Source organism: Bos indicus x Bos taurus, chromosome 19 (genome assembly GCF_003369695.1).
Source record: "Bos indicus x Bos taurus breed Angus x Brahman F1 hybrid chromosome 19, Bos_hybrid_MaternalHap_v2.0, whole genome shotgun sequence".
Classification (NCBI taxonomy): domain Eukaryota; kingdom Metazoa; phylum Chordata; class Mammalia; order Artiodactyla; family Bovidae; genus Bos; species Bos indicus x Bos taurus.
This window is the reverse complement of record NC_040094.1, coordinates 27,544,780-27,560,944: the sequence shown is the minus strand read 5'-3', so window position 1 is coordinate 27,560,944 and position 16,165 is coordinate 27,544,780. Positions and strand designations below refer to the sequence as shown.

At 50.7% G+C, this 16,165-nt stretch overlaps 1 protein-coding gene across 23 annotated transcripts in view; it reads left to right on the top strand.

Moving 5' to 3' along the window:
* Positions 1-16,165, top strand: part of MINK1 (misshapen like kinase 1) — a 47,067-nt gene that overhangs the window by 14,985 nt on the left and 15,917 nt on the right. For all 23 annotated transcript variants that reach the window (XM_027516583.1, XM_027516582.1, XM_027516581.1 and 20 more), the window contains exon 2: positions 15,427-15,492. In XM_027516583.1, coding sequence (XP_027372384.1) covers positions 15,427-15,492 — 66 coding nt within the window. The remainder of the gene's footprint in view (positions 1-15,426; positions 15,493-16,165) is intronic.

Here is a 16,165-nt window from a genome sequence, read left to right as displayed (position 1 = left end):
GGTTTGTTTGTGCTAGAATGGAAAACCAGCAGCGAGAAGCCTTATTATTATCCTGCCCCTCATTGTTGTCATCCTGCATGAGCTTGGTGTCTGCCCGCCTGAATGGCCTTGATGTCTGCCCCCCTCCTGCCTCCTTGCTTCCAAGCTCTGTCCTTTCTTTCCTGTTGTCTGCTTGCCAGGGACCGCCCCCCTCCCCGCACCGCCCCCTGTACCTTTCAGCCCTGGCCTCCAAGGCCGTAGTCCTTTTTTTCCTCCCTTCTCTCTCGCCTGCCCTCCTCACAGTTCTACTTTTTTGTCTTGTCTATTTTCTCCCAAGCTGCCACTCTTCACTCTAAATCCCAGGAAAATCACCTTCTGACAGAGTTTTTCCTTGGCTCTATGGGAGGCAAGTCTCTTCATAATGACTCTGCAAATTTACAGCACTTTTGTGGGTATCAAAATGTTTGTACATCCATGAACCCTTGTGAGCTGGGGTTGGGTTGGTAAGGAAAAGAGGCTCTGCAAGCTTAAGTGATTTGCTGATTTGCCTTCATGATATGAAAGAATCAGAGCCAGTGCCCAGGCCTTCTGATTCTCAGTGAAGTCTAAACCATTCCCTGTCATTCCGTCTTACTAGCCTCCTGGTTGCCTTGCTGCTTCAGCTAAGGAAACATGTCTCCGAGTCATCCGCTCCTACTTTGGAACCTTCCTTTAAGTTGTCTAAGATGCGACCTTCCTCTGCCCTTCACCTAACCCAGCCTCTGCCCCCTTCTTTCTCCTTTCCAGAAAGCTTGGCTCTCTTCTCCCTCAGGAACCTTCCCCATTCTCTATTCTTTCCCTGTTGCTTCTTACAGCCTTTGGGTCCTTGTTAATGTTTCCCTTTGATTTTAGCCAGTGATAAAGGAGTTCCTGCTATAGGAAAGTCCGCTTTCTAGTAATATATGTTTACCCAACATATAAATTATGGGGCACTGATTCACATAACAAAAGAGGATTCACTTTCAGTAGCTGCCCTTGTTCATTGCTTTTAAGTGACTGTTTGTGGATTATTTTGGAAAAAAAATGGAGATTAAACCCAAAGCTAGTGTTAGAAACCATAGCACTAGGGAAAGGGGATGTTTTATCTAAATAGCACCTACTTTCTTCTGTTTTTATATCCATTCAACAGAAGGGTATTGAACGTAGCCTTGGGCTTCTCTGGTGGTTCAGTCAGTAAAGAATCTTTTGCAATGCAGGATACCTGGGTTTGACCCCTCAAGAAGGAAATGGCAACCCACAGCAGTATTCCTGCCTGAAAAATCCCATGGACAGAGGAGCATGGCGACCATGGGGTCGCAAAGAGTCAGACACAACTGAGTGACTGACACTTTGACTTCTTAAGACTTTGTCTTGCAGAGGACAAACAATTAAAGAATCAGTCACAAAAATGAAGTTGGGGCCACGAAAGGGGCCGTGCAGAGTGCCGTGGGAGCAGGACCACAGTCAGGGAAACTTCCTGGAGGAGATGGGGTCTGTGTTGAAGTCTGGAAGGATGTGCTCAGGGCATCCAGGTCAAAGGGAGGGGAGAGATGGAGTTGGAAGAGTGGACAGCATGTGCCCAGAGGTGAAAAGGGGCGTGGCGTATTAAAAGAACCAAGAACTCCTTGCCTTGCCCTTCTCCCCCTACCCCGCCCCCCACCCCCCCCACCCCCCCACCCCCCGCCCAGGACGGGAATGGGTGGGGCTCCAGGTAAACCATCCTTTGGATCATTAGCTGTAAGGCAGTTAGATCTGAGCCTAAGGAAGAGCCTCTCTGGCCCACAGAAGGCCAATGGAATCCAGTGGACAGAGCTCTGGGGCACGTGTGCCATGGGAGGCCTCCTTGGATTTGCCATCAGAAGACGAACCAGGCTCCACTTTGAAAACACAACGTCTTGGAGCCTTGGTTTCCTTATCTGTGAAGTGGAGTAATAATTCCTGCCTGGCTTCCCTCCAGGTCAGAGGCACAAATGAGATAACAACTGTGGAAACACCTTGTAAATTGTGAAGAGCTGGGTGGTTGGATGATGGCAGCAGAGGCAGCAGCTGGGAAGTGATGAAGTTGATGCTGTTGGCCACAGACAGTCTCTGTGTTCATTATGGCAGAGACAAGATCAAACTCTGACAGCTTGTAGCGTTTTATTCACAAAGGCTTTAAAAACTTGAGACTTGGGAAGTGAGTATTAGAGAAGTAAAGGGAAGACACCACCCTCAGCTGCCTGGAAGACTGCAAGACCTTCCAGCTCTGAGCAGGGGGATGGCTAGAATGACCTCCCTTCTGAGGCTGGGAGTTGTCACCCCAGGCCTGTAGTTCTCTGTTTTCCTTTAGCTGCTGGAGCCAGGCGGAACCTCAGAAGCAAGCTGTTTATCTTGTAGGTTTTTTGGTTTATTTTTAAATTTCTGACTGTGATGGTATTTATTTTTTCCTTTTCCCTTTCCCCACTTCTCCAGCTTAGCATCAGAAAGAGACCATCTGTCCCCGGCCTCGCCTGCGGCCATTTTAGAACCAGCACCAGGCTGCTGCTCAAATTCTGGTCCCCTCTCCTCCTCCCCTCCCTCCCGCACCGCGTGTCTCTCCTTTGGCTCCCTGCACGGGTCAGCTGCCCGCCTCCTGTGGGGCTTTCCATCCAGGAAAACCCTCTGGTCTGGATAAAGCCCCCAGCCGAGGGCGTCCGGGCGGCCAGGTCTGTGGGGAACCTGGGCGCTGAGGCATGGAGGGCACGGCTCCCAGCCTGGCGCAGGCTGGGCCCCTGTCCGCTCTGACTGGTTTCTGATCCGAATGGTATTTGTGTTCATGTGTGTGTGTCAGGTCTGGACTTGCTTCTGCCTCTTTGTGTATCTGTGTGTGTGTGTTCATGATCGCGTGTGTCCTTCTGGCGTAGGGACCCAGAAAGAGTGACTTAAAAAACTACCCTCTGCCAGCACATAAGCATCCTTCCTGGTTTCTCTCCTGCCCCTCCGCTCCAGGGCACACTCCGTTCCTCCTCCTCCTGTACTCGTTTTCCAAAAAAATGCTTCAAAGCCGCCGACAAGCAGAGGGCGAGTACTTCACGGTGTGGAACCAGAATAAAAGGATGCACTTCAGTTCTGCAGTGTGGGGTAGGCTTATCCATGGCAGAGAGGAGCGTCAGCTTCAGAGAGGAATGAAGACTAGGAAGGGAGTCTTCTGAAGGCTGTCTGGTTCATTACTGGACGTTGTGGATGACGGGGAGTTGTGGAGGGTTTTAACCTTCCTTTCGAGCTCTCTTCTCTCCTGTTTGTTGGCTCTGTGAGGAGGTGCCTTGACGGTTCCTCCCCCCCACCCAACCCCCCGCCGACTCCGGCCGACTTCCTTTCTCCCACGGGAGTGTCTGTCTGTCTCATGCTTTGGCCTTGGGCCCACTTTCCACACTGAGCCCTTGGTGTAGGAATGGGGGTAACACAACACATTCCCTGGGTCATTGGCGGGTGGGGGGCGGGATGAGACTGACTCAGGCCTCGGAGGGCCTCCTCCTGTTGACACAGGCAGGCGTCTGGACCTGCTGGGTCCTTGGGGCTGTGTCTGCTTTCTGTGCTTAGGGACGAAGGAAGAGGGAACCTGAGGAAACCTCCTGCCACTCCCCCACCCCCACCGCAGCCCACACATCCACTCCCATTCGCCTCCTCTTACACCCATCCTTTCCCCAAACACACACCCTCCTGTATCTTTTCTCATAGGCGAACATGCACATATGTCCTTTAGTTGCTTACAGCTAACTGAAGGACATCTCTCCACCAGGACAGTGCCCCCTGCCCAAGCCCCTGTGGGCACTGACTGCCTGCATCCCTGTGGGGCTCAAACTGCCGGGAAACCTGTCTGACCCCCACCCCGCCGCCTGGCCCCTTCCCGGTGGGGGCTCCGATAGCAGGGGCTTAGGGTTAGTGATCTGGTTGGTTGTGGTACGAGGGACAGGGTTTGAAGCTGCATTTGCACGGCAGTCAGTGGTTTAGCGCTTGGATGGTTGGCATGTAGGGGTGGCTTCAAGGCCTTGGTGAGCTGCTAGGAGACTGAAGGCCCCCTCCTCCAGGCTGTGCCTTGGTGCCAGCCCTGCCTGTGCCCCCCTCTTCCTTTTCCTGAGGGCCTGCTGGGTCACAGGAAGAGCTCAGGAAAACAGGCCTATTGTTTTCTTCAGGGAGGGAGGGTGGGAGGCCCTCCCAGCCCAGTCTAGTCTCAGCACCAGATAAACAGAGACTCCACAGGCCCTGGCAGCCCTGCTCTTCCAGGCAAGAGGGTGGTTTGGCCGCAGCCTCCATCACGCCAGCTCTTGTCGGTCCCCTCTGTGGACCGCAAGTTCCCATTCTCTTTGCTGAGTGGCCCTGCAGTTCTTTTCCCTATCCTCTATCGACATCACAGGTTCTCTGAGCCTCTGGTCCTCTGTGGAGTCCTGGTGTGCTTGGCGACAGGGGAGGTGGGGCTGAGGCCTGCACTTGTCCTCCTGTCCCCCAGCCCGGGGGCAACCCCGCCTCCTGGCACTGCTCCCCCGTGGAGGGGTGGGTGGGATGGCACCTTGCCTAGGTTAGGGAGCCACACCAATTGCAGCAGGAGGACCTGCCAGGGCATATCCCAGTAAATAATCACAGCGGGGCCTGAAGTGCAGGAGAGACCGGACCTTCCCTGGTGTCTTCCCCAAGGATTCTCAGCCCTCCTCAAACTTCAGAGTTCTGGTTCTTTCTACCATTCCAGCAGCCTCCTAGAATCTCCTGGAAGGGACAGACCCTTCCAGCTCTGAAAATTCTGTCCGATTCGTAGGTCAGCAAAAAAGTGGGGGTCAGATTTGCCACTCCTACCTGCTTCTCCGGCAGCTGCCTCACAAGCAGCATTATCTCTGAGACTTCAGTGTATGTAACTCTTCTCAGCATGTTAATTCTCCATTCTGGCGTCTTGATTTATAAGCTCCTCGAAGGTAGAGCCAAGGTTTAAGAAGGCACTCTTTGGCAGGCAATTTAAAAAGATGCTGCAAATATTGACACTAACAGTTTGCATTTACTAAAGTACTTCGGAAACCCCTGTCCCCCTTGGGGGATTTCATCTCCATGCAGAGCAGACACCACACACATGACTCCCCGCTTGGAGGTGGATGATCTTGAAGCAACAGCACAGGGAGGCACGTGGTCAGAGCAGCACCGAGGCCAGGGTTCGACCTGCCAGCTCTGGGCCACTTCAGGAAATGTTGACCCCAAACCTGAGGGGCTGGCCTGCTTTTACCTTTCTGTCACCTGCCCTTCATCCTGGATTCCCCTGTGACTCCCGACCTCTCCTGTGGATTTCTGGGCACCTGCACGCCAACTGTGAGGGAGCAGTTGGGGCGCTCCTTCTCTCCTCCTGTGTCTTGCAGCCGAGCCTCACGGCTCCTTCATCCTTGAACTTCAGTTCTTGCTGCCTGCCACCGCATCCCAGCCAGGCCTCAAACATGGATGCATAAGCTCTTCTGCATTTTCTCTTGGGAAATAGTCACCGCCTTCATTTTTCACCAAACTATTCCTTGGTTTTCAGAGAAGGAAGAGGAGAATGCCAGTCAGTACTGGTCCCCAGGCCTCAGAGTAACTGCCTTGCTATTTGTGAGAGCTCTGTCACCATCTTCCCCTTATCCTTTCTCCAGATGTGAGCTGGGGGCGGGGGCGAGGTCAGTCCAGGGAGCCCCTTGAGGATTAGCAGAGCAAGGGAGAAAGCCCCCAAGACAGTTTGTGCCCAGTGCTCTCCTGACCAGTCCCAGCAGTGAGCAGAGCCCCCAGTGAAGGTAAAGGTAGGCACCTTGGGAAGGATCAGGGCCCTGTGCCCAGTCCTCATTTAGCTAACTTTTATCGAGCACACAGCCGGTGCCAAATGCCGGGGAGATTCTGAAGCACAAGGCAGGGCCTTCAGGAAGTCTTGGGCTACAGCTGGGCAGACTGACACACGGGAAATCATGAGAGGGGAACTGAGGACAGGAGTCTGAAGGGATGGCCCAACTCCTGCTGCCCCCCTGCCTACCCCAGGGGTCTCCTGTCTATCCATCCAGCTTGGTGCCTCTTCCCTCCCCCCAGGCCCTCCAGCTCTTATCTTCCACTTCTTCCAGAAAGCTCTCCTTGACCAAACCCACCTCCTCCTTGCTCTGCTGGCATTTAAAGGTTAAATCAGCAAGCATCTGAGCACCTCGCGGGTGCTTAGAAACATACCTGGTGCTGTGAGAAAAACAGGAATCGGCGCCAGCTGATGCCCGAATCGTTCGAGGGCAGTGTCCTGCGTGAGCGGTATGTCACTACGTGAGTGCACATGTGGGTCGGGATGAAAGGTGGTGTGTGGACGCCATCCCTTGAATTGCACCTGGAGGCACATCTCCCTGCAGAGTTACTGCAGATAGCATCACTGCTGTCTCTTCATACCCGGACACATACAGTTACAAATCACAGACGACATCATGCGGCGTGAAGTCCAGTGCCATGTGATGTCTCCCTGGCAGTTTTTGACCTGGATGAGGGGGTCTGTCAGGTGTCTCACAGCCCCACTCTTCAGTAACTGATCCGAACACTTTGCTGCCTTCCACAACCTCTCCACCAACTGAAGACCTGGTGGCTCAGACGGTAAAGAACCTGCCTACAATGCAGGAGATCCAGGTTCAGTCCCTGGATCAGGAAGATCCCCTGGAGAAGGGAATGGCAACCCCCTCCAGTGTACTTGTTTGGAGAATTCCATGGATAGAGGAATCTGGCAGGCTACAGTCCACGGGGTCTCAGAGGTGGACACGACTGAGAAACTGACTTGCACTTTCACTTTCAGGAAGTGCTTGGTAACATAAACCCTTGTGAGTGAAAGTAGCCACAGACTTACTCCACATGCTCACGATTCAACAAAAGTGATTTTGCGTATGACACAGAGAGCTGCCCATAATAAAACATTTGGGCGCCCATATCTGTGCAAGTCTGTAGAGCTCTCATACCAGGTGGCAACCGGGTACCACCTGAGTGTGGTTCCTGCCCTGAAAGAGCAACTCTTCTACTTCAGGAGATGAGACATAATCGTGCGAAAAGTTAAATAATGAGGTTATGGTCCGGCTTGTTTAGTTACAAGGAACCTCTCAAGTGAGGCTGGATACAAGAAGTTGTAGCAGAGACTCTGGAGCCAGGCTATGTGCATTCAAATGCTGGCGCTGCCACTTCATTAGCCATTTGACTTTGGGCAAGTTATTTACCTTCACCAAGCCTCTGTTTCCTCATGTGTAAAGTGGGAATCACAGTAGTATCAGTGTCGTGGAGTTTTGTGGCATTAATTGGTAGTAGTGCTATCATGTTGATTTTGATTTACTTGAAGTTTCCGAGTCTCACTGCAGTCTGAGCACATGAACAGCGTGCAGCACAGCCAGTTCCTTGGAGCTGGAACTGTAGGGTGATTCTGAGTCGTGGTAAAACCAGGCACAGCGAGCACCAGTTAGTCCCCTGTACCCCCACTTCCCTCGCCCTCCACTCTGTTCTGTTCTCAGCCGGCCTCTCTGCTCACAACAACCTCTGCCACCCTGACTCTCCAGGTACCTTCCTGGTGTCTTCCCTCTGTGTTTTAGTTGGAATGGCCTAGAGGGAAATTTGCCCTCATTCCTCTTTTCTCTTGGTTTCAGACTGGCTACCTTTGGATCAGGAGCCCATCTTTTGGACTCATGAGCTATGATTGGGGTAAAAAAGGAACCACATGGTTGAAAACAGGGTCCCTTAGGCAACAGGAACTTTGATTAGGCCTGGAAGTCGAATTTTGAGGGCAGACCTGGGCTCCTCTGCTTCCTGGCTGTGTGTAACCCTGGGCATGTCATTTAATTGCTCTAATATTCCTTCCCTGTAAAATAAATATGCCAATAACATCTACCTTACAGTTTGCTATGAGATTATACTTCTCAAGCACTCAGCAGTACCAGGACCAAAGGAAATGCTGAGAACCTGCTAGCTGTTTAATTATTACAGGGATGTTGGGAGGGTAGGCAATGAGAGAGAGCTCCGAGACAGAAAATGTGGGAGCTGTCTCATGAGGTGGTCAAGGTAAGAGGCACAGGGATGGGACAGATAAGAGCATCCTTGCTCAGAGAGTCCTGGGAAGGCTGTTAGACCCCATCTGTCATCCTTATTGTTGCCCTTGCCTGATTGCCCAAGTCTGGGGGATCACGAGAGAGCAACCACAGAACTGGAGAGTTGTTTGGTGTCTGCCTTCCCCATCAGAACACTGTTACAGCAGGGACTGCCCCATTTTACTCAACTTTCTTCCAGAGCCTAACACAACTCCTGGCACATGGTAAAGAAGTAATACATAGTCATCAGGTTGGCAGCTTTGTGGAATGTGAACCTGAGCATTTAAAATCATATGGTTATGGGGACTTCCCTGTCAGTCCAGCCCTTAAGACTCCATGCTTCCAGGGCAGGGTATGCGGGTTCAATCTCTGGTCGGGGAACTAAGATCTTACATGCTGCGTGGCATGGCCAAAAAAAAAAATAGAGACAGAACCAGAAAGTTTTCTCATTGAAAGGGAACCCAGAGAGGTTAAGTGACTTGCCCACAAACATGCAGCCTGTTAGCAGCAGAGCCAAGAAAAGAAACCAGGTTGTCTAATTCTAAATTATATATGTACTTATATTTTATCATTGTCTGTGTTTGTCTTAGGACTTTTTCACATGTGTTATTAGCACTTTGAGGGGTCCCTTCCATGTGAGTAGGTTAACTTTCTTAGGGTGGCAATTTTCACTGTCAGCAATAATTTATGGAGTAGTATGAGAGGGGCTTTAGGGTTATTATTTTTAACAACAGTTCTATTGATGTGTAATTCACATAGCACAAAATTCACCCTTTCACAGAATTTTAAAGTGGTTTTTGGTGTATTTACAGACTTGCTATCACCACTGTCTAATTTCAGAACATTTTCTTCAGCCCCAAATAAAACCCAGTACCCGTTAGCAGTCACTACAATTCCTTCCTCCCAGCCCCTGGAGGAGGACTAATCGATCTGCTTTCTGTCTCTAAGGATTTGCCTATTACAGACGTTAAACATAAATGGAGCTGTAAATATGTGAAGTTTTTTTTTTTTTAACTGCCTTCTTTCATTTAGTGTAATGTGTTCAAAGTTCATCTGTTGCTGTAGCATGTATTGTTATTACTTCATACCTTTTTGTTGCCAAAGAATATTCCATTATTGGAATATCCATAAATAGATACATCATATTCATTCATCAAGTGATGGACATTAGGCTGTTTCTGCTTTTGGGCTGTTATGAATAAAGCTGCTGTGAACATCTTATGTACAGATTTCTGTGTGTTCGTATGTTTTCAGTTGCATTGGGTATCTAAGAGTCAAATTGCTGGGTCATGTGGTACCTGAGAAACTGCTAAACCGTTTTCCAGAGTGACAGCCCCATTTTGCCTTCACACCAGCAGGGCACGAGGGTTCCATGCTCTCCAGGTCTTCTTCAGTGCTTGCCATTGCCCGTCATTTCGGTTAAAGTTGTCTTCGTGGGTGTGAAGTGGTGTCTTGTTGTGGTTTTGATTCTTCCTTCCCTAGGGACTCGTAGAGCATCTTTTCACCTGCTTATTGGCCACTGTGTATCTCTTTTGGAGAAATGTCTATTCAGATCCTTTGCTCGTTTTAAAATTATTTGTCTTTTTATTGTGGAGTTATTTTATTCTCAAGTTTTTTTAGTATTCTGTATACAAGTCCCTTGTCAGATATAAATCCTTTATCTACATGTCCCTTATCTCTGATATGTAATTTCAGATGTTTTTTTCCAATCCTGTGGGTTGTCCTTTTACTTTTTTGATGCTGTTCTGTGAAACACACAGTTTTAGGCTTTGATGAAGTCCAATTTGCCTTTTTTTTTTTTTTTTTGTCTTTTGTTACTTATGCTTTCAGTACCATACATAAGAAACCATTCCCTGATCCAAGATCATGAAGACTTATTCCTGTGTTGTCTTTTGATTTTTTATTGTTTTAGCTCTTACCTTTTTAGAGCCATGATCAATTTTGGGTTAATTTTTTGTGTATGGTATGACATAAGGGTCCAAATTCATTCTTTTAAATATGGATATCCAGTTTGTTGAAAAGAATGTTGAATGATCTTGGTACCCTTGTTGAAAATCAATTGACCACAGATTGGAGAGTTTATTTTTGGATTCTCAATTCCAGTCTATTGATCTATGTCTGCCATTGTGCCAGTATCACATGGTCCTGATTGCTGTAGCTGTATAGTAAGTTTCCAAGTTGAGCAGTGCAAGTCCTCTAACTTCATTCTTCCTTTTAAAGACATGTTGTCTCTTGGATCCTTTGCATTTTCATATGACTTTTAGGTGAAACTTGTCAATTTCTGTCCAAAAAAGCCACCTGGGTTTTTGATAAAAGTACACCGAATGTGTGGATCTTAGTAGTACTAAATCTTCTGGTCCATAAATGCAGGATGTTTTTCCATTTACGTAGGTCTTCTTTCATTTCTTTGAACAGTGTTTTACAGTTTTCAGTGTACATGTCTCACACTTCTTTGGTTTGGTTTATTCTTTCTGATACTCTTATAAGTGGAATTGTTTTCGGAATTTCCTTTCTGGATCATTAATTGTAGTATACAGAAATAAGAGTTGGTTTTCATATATTGGTCTTGTATCCAGCAACCTTGTTGAACTTGTCAATGAGTTTAATAGATAAGATCAATGTGTGAAGTTGAGGTTGAAATTCATGGGTTGGATAGCTTGTGGTGGGCTAGAATGGCTAGTGATTTCCTGGAGGAAAAAAAAAGAACAAAAAACACCACCACCACTTGGAATTTGACTTGGCTAACAGGAGAGGTCATCTTTTGGCGGGATTGGCCCCTGACATAGATAAAAGGGGCATGAGTTGAGTCAGTGCAGATGGAGGTGCTGAGGCGCCCTTGTAGGAGAGCAGTAGTTCTCCACCACTGTGCCTCCTTTCAGATCCCTGATGCTTCCTTTCACCTGTTAGTTACTCCCCAAAGCAGCACAGCCTCTCCGAAAGAGGCCACTGACTTCCACATTGGAATTACCCAGGAGATCTGTTAAACATACAGATTCCCCTCCTCACCCCAGACCTGCAGTGCTAAATAGGAATCTCTGGAGCAGGATCTAGGATTCTCACATATCCTAAAGCATCCTGTCTAGCTTCCGTTCCCAAGCTTTTCCAGCCTTATGCAGGCCCCAGGCTCCCGCTTAGCAAATGATCTTCCCTCCGACGTAATCACCTAAGTCACAGTCACTGGGAATTCATGGAGCTCCCCCGTCTTCTTTTGTCTTTAATCTCGACAGAGCAGTGACTCTTCACGTCTCGTTTCTTCCTGTCCTTCTCTCGCCCTCCTTCATTTAGTTACCTGTACCCTTGACCCCGTCCCTTTCCACCTGCCAGCTGAACAAGAACCAGGCTGCTGAGAACAGAGTCTGAGCACCAAGGCACAGAGCTGGAGGAGGCTCCAGAGCTGTGCCCTTGTGCAGACGGGCAGGCCAGGACCGCCTGGTGGGTTCCCAGGAGCAGAGCATTTCCCTTTGGGGATGCCCCTTCTAGATCACCATCAAAGAGGGTCGCCATGCATGCAGACAGGCAGATATATGAAGGGCCCATATCTGAAGCCAGATCAATGCATTAAATCATATTTGAACTGTGTATTATGTATTTCTGGGCATTCTGAATCCTTGAGTATGGCACTGTTGTATTTGATCAGTGCTGTAATCCACTGATGCAGTTTACATACAAATAGATGCATATGCACCCATATATATCATTAAACAGCAAGTTGTCAGGCATCAGCATTCGCTTTTTAGTCTTCTTCCCTTAAGTATTTGAGATCTTCCCTATTTTGAAAACCCTCTTGTCTGACTTTGCTCCCTCCTCTAGCCGTCATCTGCTTTTCCCCTTCCTCTCCAAGTCGGACTTCTCCAGCAAGGGTGCTGCCCCCAGAGCCTTCACTTCCTCATCACTCCACCTCCCCCCAGCCCCCGTCATCTGCTCTCACCACTATGGTCTGCACGGGGATGCCCAGTGGGGCCTTGGCGCTGAGGCCAGTGACGCTTTTCTCAGTCCCCTCTGACCACCTCCCCTCTGGTGTCTGTTCCTCTGCTCGCCCGTGTGCAGCACGTGGCCCTTCCTCAGGGGCTGGCCTTGGCCCTTCTAGTCCTCATTCCCTGTGCACCCACCCTGAACACCATTTCCCACACTCACGAACGGTCTTTAAATCTTAACCCTCAGACCCTTGTTTCTAGCTGCCTGGTAGACATTGACTTCTATGCATCCCCAGACATCTCAAACTTAACATCCAAACCCAAGCTGCTGTCCCTCATCAGGGCCTGGGCTTCCCTGCTCTTCAGTTCTTGTCACCACTCAGACACTACCTCTTCCAGGGAGCCTGCCTTAGATTCCCACCCTGAGTCAAATTCTGTCCCCTGAAACCGCAGAGCTGGTTTATTACCCAGTCCAGCTTCCTCTTAGCTGTGTGAGGAAGACAAGCCCTGGACAGTTAAATACTTGCTCAGGGACACATAGCTATGTCCCCCTAGAAATCACTCTCCAGCGCTCTTTCCGCTACTCCAGACTGGAGTGCCTTCCATTGCTCTCATGGAGCATAACCACCGGGTGTCCACGTGTCCACGCTGGGGTGCTTGGCCTGTCTGGAAAATCACATGGCCCTTGAGGGGCTGTCCGTGGTTCTCATACAGCATGGTTGAGATCCCCATTGTGCCTCATTGAGAACTTGTCACATAGTCAGATAAATATTTAATGGATAAATGGAAGAAGACAAAGTCACCTGGCAGATCTCCCCAGATTAGGGCCCAGGACAGGGCCAATGTAGACACTCAGGCAGTATTTAGCGGTTGTCTGATGATGGGGCAACTTTAAGTATCTGGCTGAGGTGTTTGGACTCCCTTCTGGGCAGAGGAGCAAACTCAGGAAGGCAGGGTGAAGCAGAAGGCAGGGTGGCGAGGCAGGCGCTCCAGGAGGGAGGGGGTGGAGGGATGGGCCTGGAGTAGCAGCTTCAGGAATGGAGAGGAGGAGACACATGGGCATCTTGAAAGAAGGAACTGGGGAGAGGATGCTGCCAAGGTGGGGCTTGGGTGAGGGTGGTGCTGTCGTTGAGCAGAGTGGGGCCAGGCCTCCGTGGAGCATGTTCCCTAGAGGATGTTTCAGACCAGGACTCCTGTGTCACACGCACAGTCTCAACTTAATTCTCAGAATAACCCTTTCAAGTAAGTGTGGTCAGCCTGGCCGGGGGTCAGGAAACAGGCTTGAGACCATTAAATCCATGTCTGAACGTGAGTGTCTGACCTCACAGGCTGTCCTTTTCATCCCTTGGTGCCTCCCAAACAGAGCCTAAGGAGTCAGACTGGGAGCTCAGGTTACAACTTCTGTTTGTGTTGATCCGAGGTGATGATGCTGTGTCATTGTGACTCTGCCAGGCCGCTCTTATCCCCCTCTTAGATTAGGAACATCAGAAAATCAAGTCCATGCGTCCTTTCTCCTGTCTCCGTCTATTTCAGAAAGAATTAAGATGCAAGAAAGGACTTCCCAATGGTTAAGAGTTTAGAGGCCCCAGGATGGATGAGGCCATTCTCTGGGAGAGATTTTTTAGGGAAGTGAGTTCCCTTCAATTCTCTGAGTCTAGACTTGCAGGTGGATAAGATAACTTCTTCTAGGTCCCTTGCAGCTCTCAGGTTCAAGCAGACCTCTTGTCAGCCCCTCTCCCTTTCCTGTGGGGCCTGCTGATTTTTAGACCTATTCAAGGGTTTTGTTTTGTTTTATTTAGTAACTTAAGTTGGAGCTAAGTAATTGAACACAGGGAGAAGGCGATGGCACCCCATTCCAGTACTCTTGCCTGGAAAATCCCATGGATGGAGGAGCCTGGTAGGCTGCAGTCCATGGGGTCGCTAAAAGTCGGACACGACTGAGCAACTTCACTTTCACTTTTCACTTTCAGGCATTGGAGAAGGAAATGGCAACCCACTCCAGTGTTCTTGCCTGGAGAATCCCAGGGACGGGGGAGCCTTGTGGGCTGCTGTCTATGGGGTCGCACGGAGTCGGACACGACTGAAGCGACTTAGCAGCAGCAATTGAACATAGAACCAGGAAATTCTTGGTCTGGCCAGCTCAAGCCCCTTCAGAGCAGGTGGAAGGAGTCTCTCTGCAGCTTCTGTCAAGGCTCCCGCAAACCTGGCCAGTTCTGGAATGTTCTTTCAGGCTGCTGCTTGCAAAGCCCGGAGCTAGGTGCTGGACAGGCAAGTAAGCAGGGAGGATTCAGTCCCTTCCTTCCAGGATTTGCAGACAAGTTGGTGCATAGTTACGGCGTGTGGAGGCACGGGCTCTGATGAGGATGTCTGGGAACCGGGCCACATTTCCGGTCCTCCCAGGACGTTCCTGAGGCAGGGGTCTCCCTGGTCTCCAGCCCATCCAGGTTACCTTCCACGTCCCCTTGCTTCAGTGGGTGAAGGAGGAGGCGTTCTTTTGATTTATTTGGTTTTGGGAGTTTCTTTGGTTGTTTTTACAGAAACCCTATCTTGGTTTTCAAAACCAGAGAGAAAGGAACTTTATATGATATACTTTGAGGATTGTGGGCAACGAGGCACAGGTGTTGGCTGGGGAGTTTGTTTCCTGAGGGCATGTGCCTCCCCTCCATCCTGCAGGTGGGGGAGAGCCTGCCTGTGACCCCAGGCGCCCCTGGCTGGCCCTGGCTTGCAACTCCACCTCCCAATCCCTCTCTCTCAGAAAGGAGCCCTGCCCAGAGGGTGCCGGTGGCCTCCCTGCAGCTGCGCTGCTCAGCTCAGCAGGCCATGAGCCCCTTTGGAGGCGTTTGTCTGAGCCCTGTGGGCCCTCGCCCCTCCTCTCCTGGTACCACTTGGCTCCAAACAAGGGGAACTGAAAGTTCTCCCTTCACACTGCCTCTCCCTGCTCTCCATCCCCCGTCCTGCTCCAGATCCCTCTACCCCACCAAATGCTGGGAGCCCTGGGCTCAGGACTGGGAAAGGGGAGAAGGTGGCTCGCGTGCTCCAGCTCCTCCTAGCTTTCCTCATCCCTGCTTTTATTTTCACTGCACATGTGCCTGTGCCAGGCACCAACCTAATAAGCATTTTGTGGGCGTTTGAAGTTGCCACCAGCCCAGAGGTGGGTACTCAGGTGTCCCCCCATGCGGATGAGGCCACAGGCTCTCAGAGGTCGTCACTGAGTCTGAAAGCAGCAGCCTGTCTAAATAGCCAGCGGGGCTCTGCCTCCTGTTTTCTCTCCCCTTCTTCTGGCTTTCCCCTCCCCAAACATGAACTCTGACCCAGTCCTGGAAAAGGGCAGCTCTCCATCAGCCCCCCAGCAGCTCCATTAACACAGTCATTCTCAACTCCTGGTCGAACAGCCTTCCCCGAGGCCTCTAGCTCGTGTTCCTGTTCTGAAGTGCATATACCTCATTCTTTCTTTCCCCCTGCCCCCTCAGGACCCTGCAGGCATCTTCGAGCTGGTAGAGGTGGTCGGCAATGGCACCTACGGACAGGTGTACAAGGTGAGGCTATGGGTGTGGCAGGAGGGGGCCCTCTCCCATGGGCCTCTCTGGAGTGGGCTGTGGTCTGGAGATTTGACAGGGGCTGGAGGGATTACAGGGGCCCGGGGCCCTGGGAAAGGAGGGGGCCCAGGGAGGGAGAGGAAAGGGATAAAGTCAGGAGGAAAGGAAGCAGCGAGAGGCGGGTGTTTTTGCTGGCCTCTACCTCTGAGCTTAGAACCAGCCCTGGGTATGGCAGGAACAGTCTGGAGCTGGGTGGGGTGAGGAACGGGGACATGCAGGGCAATGGGAAGGGTATGGGGACATGTGTGACTGAGCTCAGAAGTACAGGTTTGGCTTCTCCTGAGTCCACAGGAGACCTAGGACTCGGGGTTGGTGGGACCTAGAGGGGGCACCCTCAGCAGAGGGGAACCCACTTTCTTGAGCCCCCCTGACCGGCCTGCAGCAGGACTGGGACCGGAGCGCAAGCCTTCGGCTTTTGAGGCTGCCTCCCTCCCCCGCCTCCACAGCAGTGGCATTTCCTCGACCACGGACTGTGGCTTTTGGCCTGGCCAGTCTGGCCCTTCACGTGGTCTAACCACCGGTCACACTCCACGGGGGAGGCAGCCACAGCAGAGAGGTACTCAAGGTGGATGCTGCCCCCAGGCACGCGCCTGGCTGCTTCGGCTCTAACTAT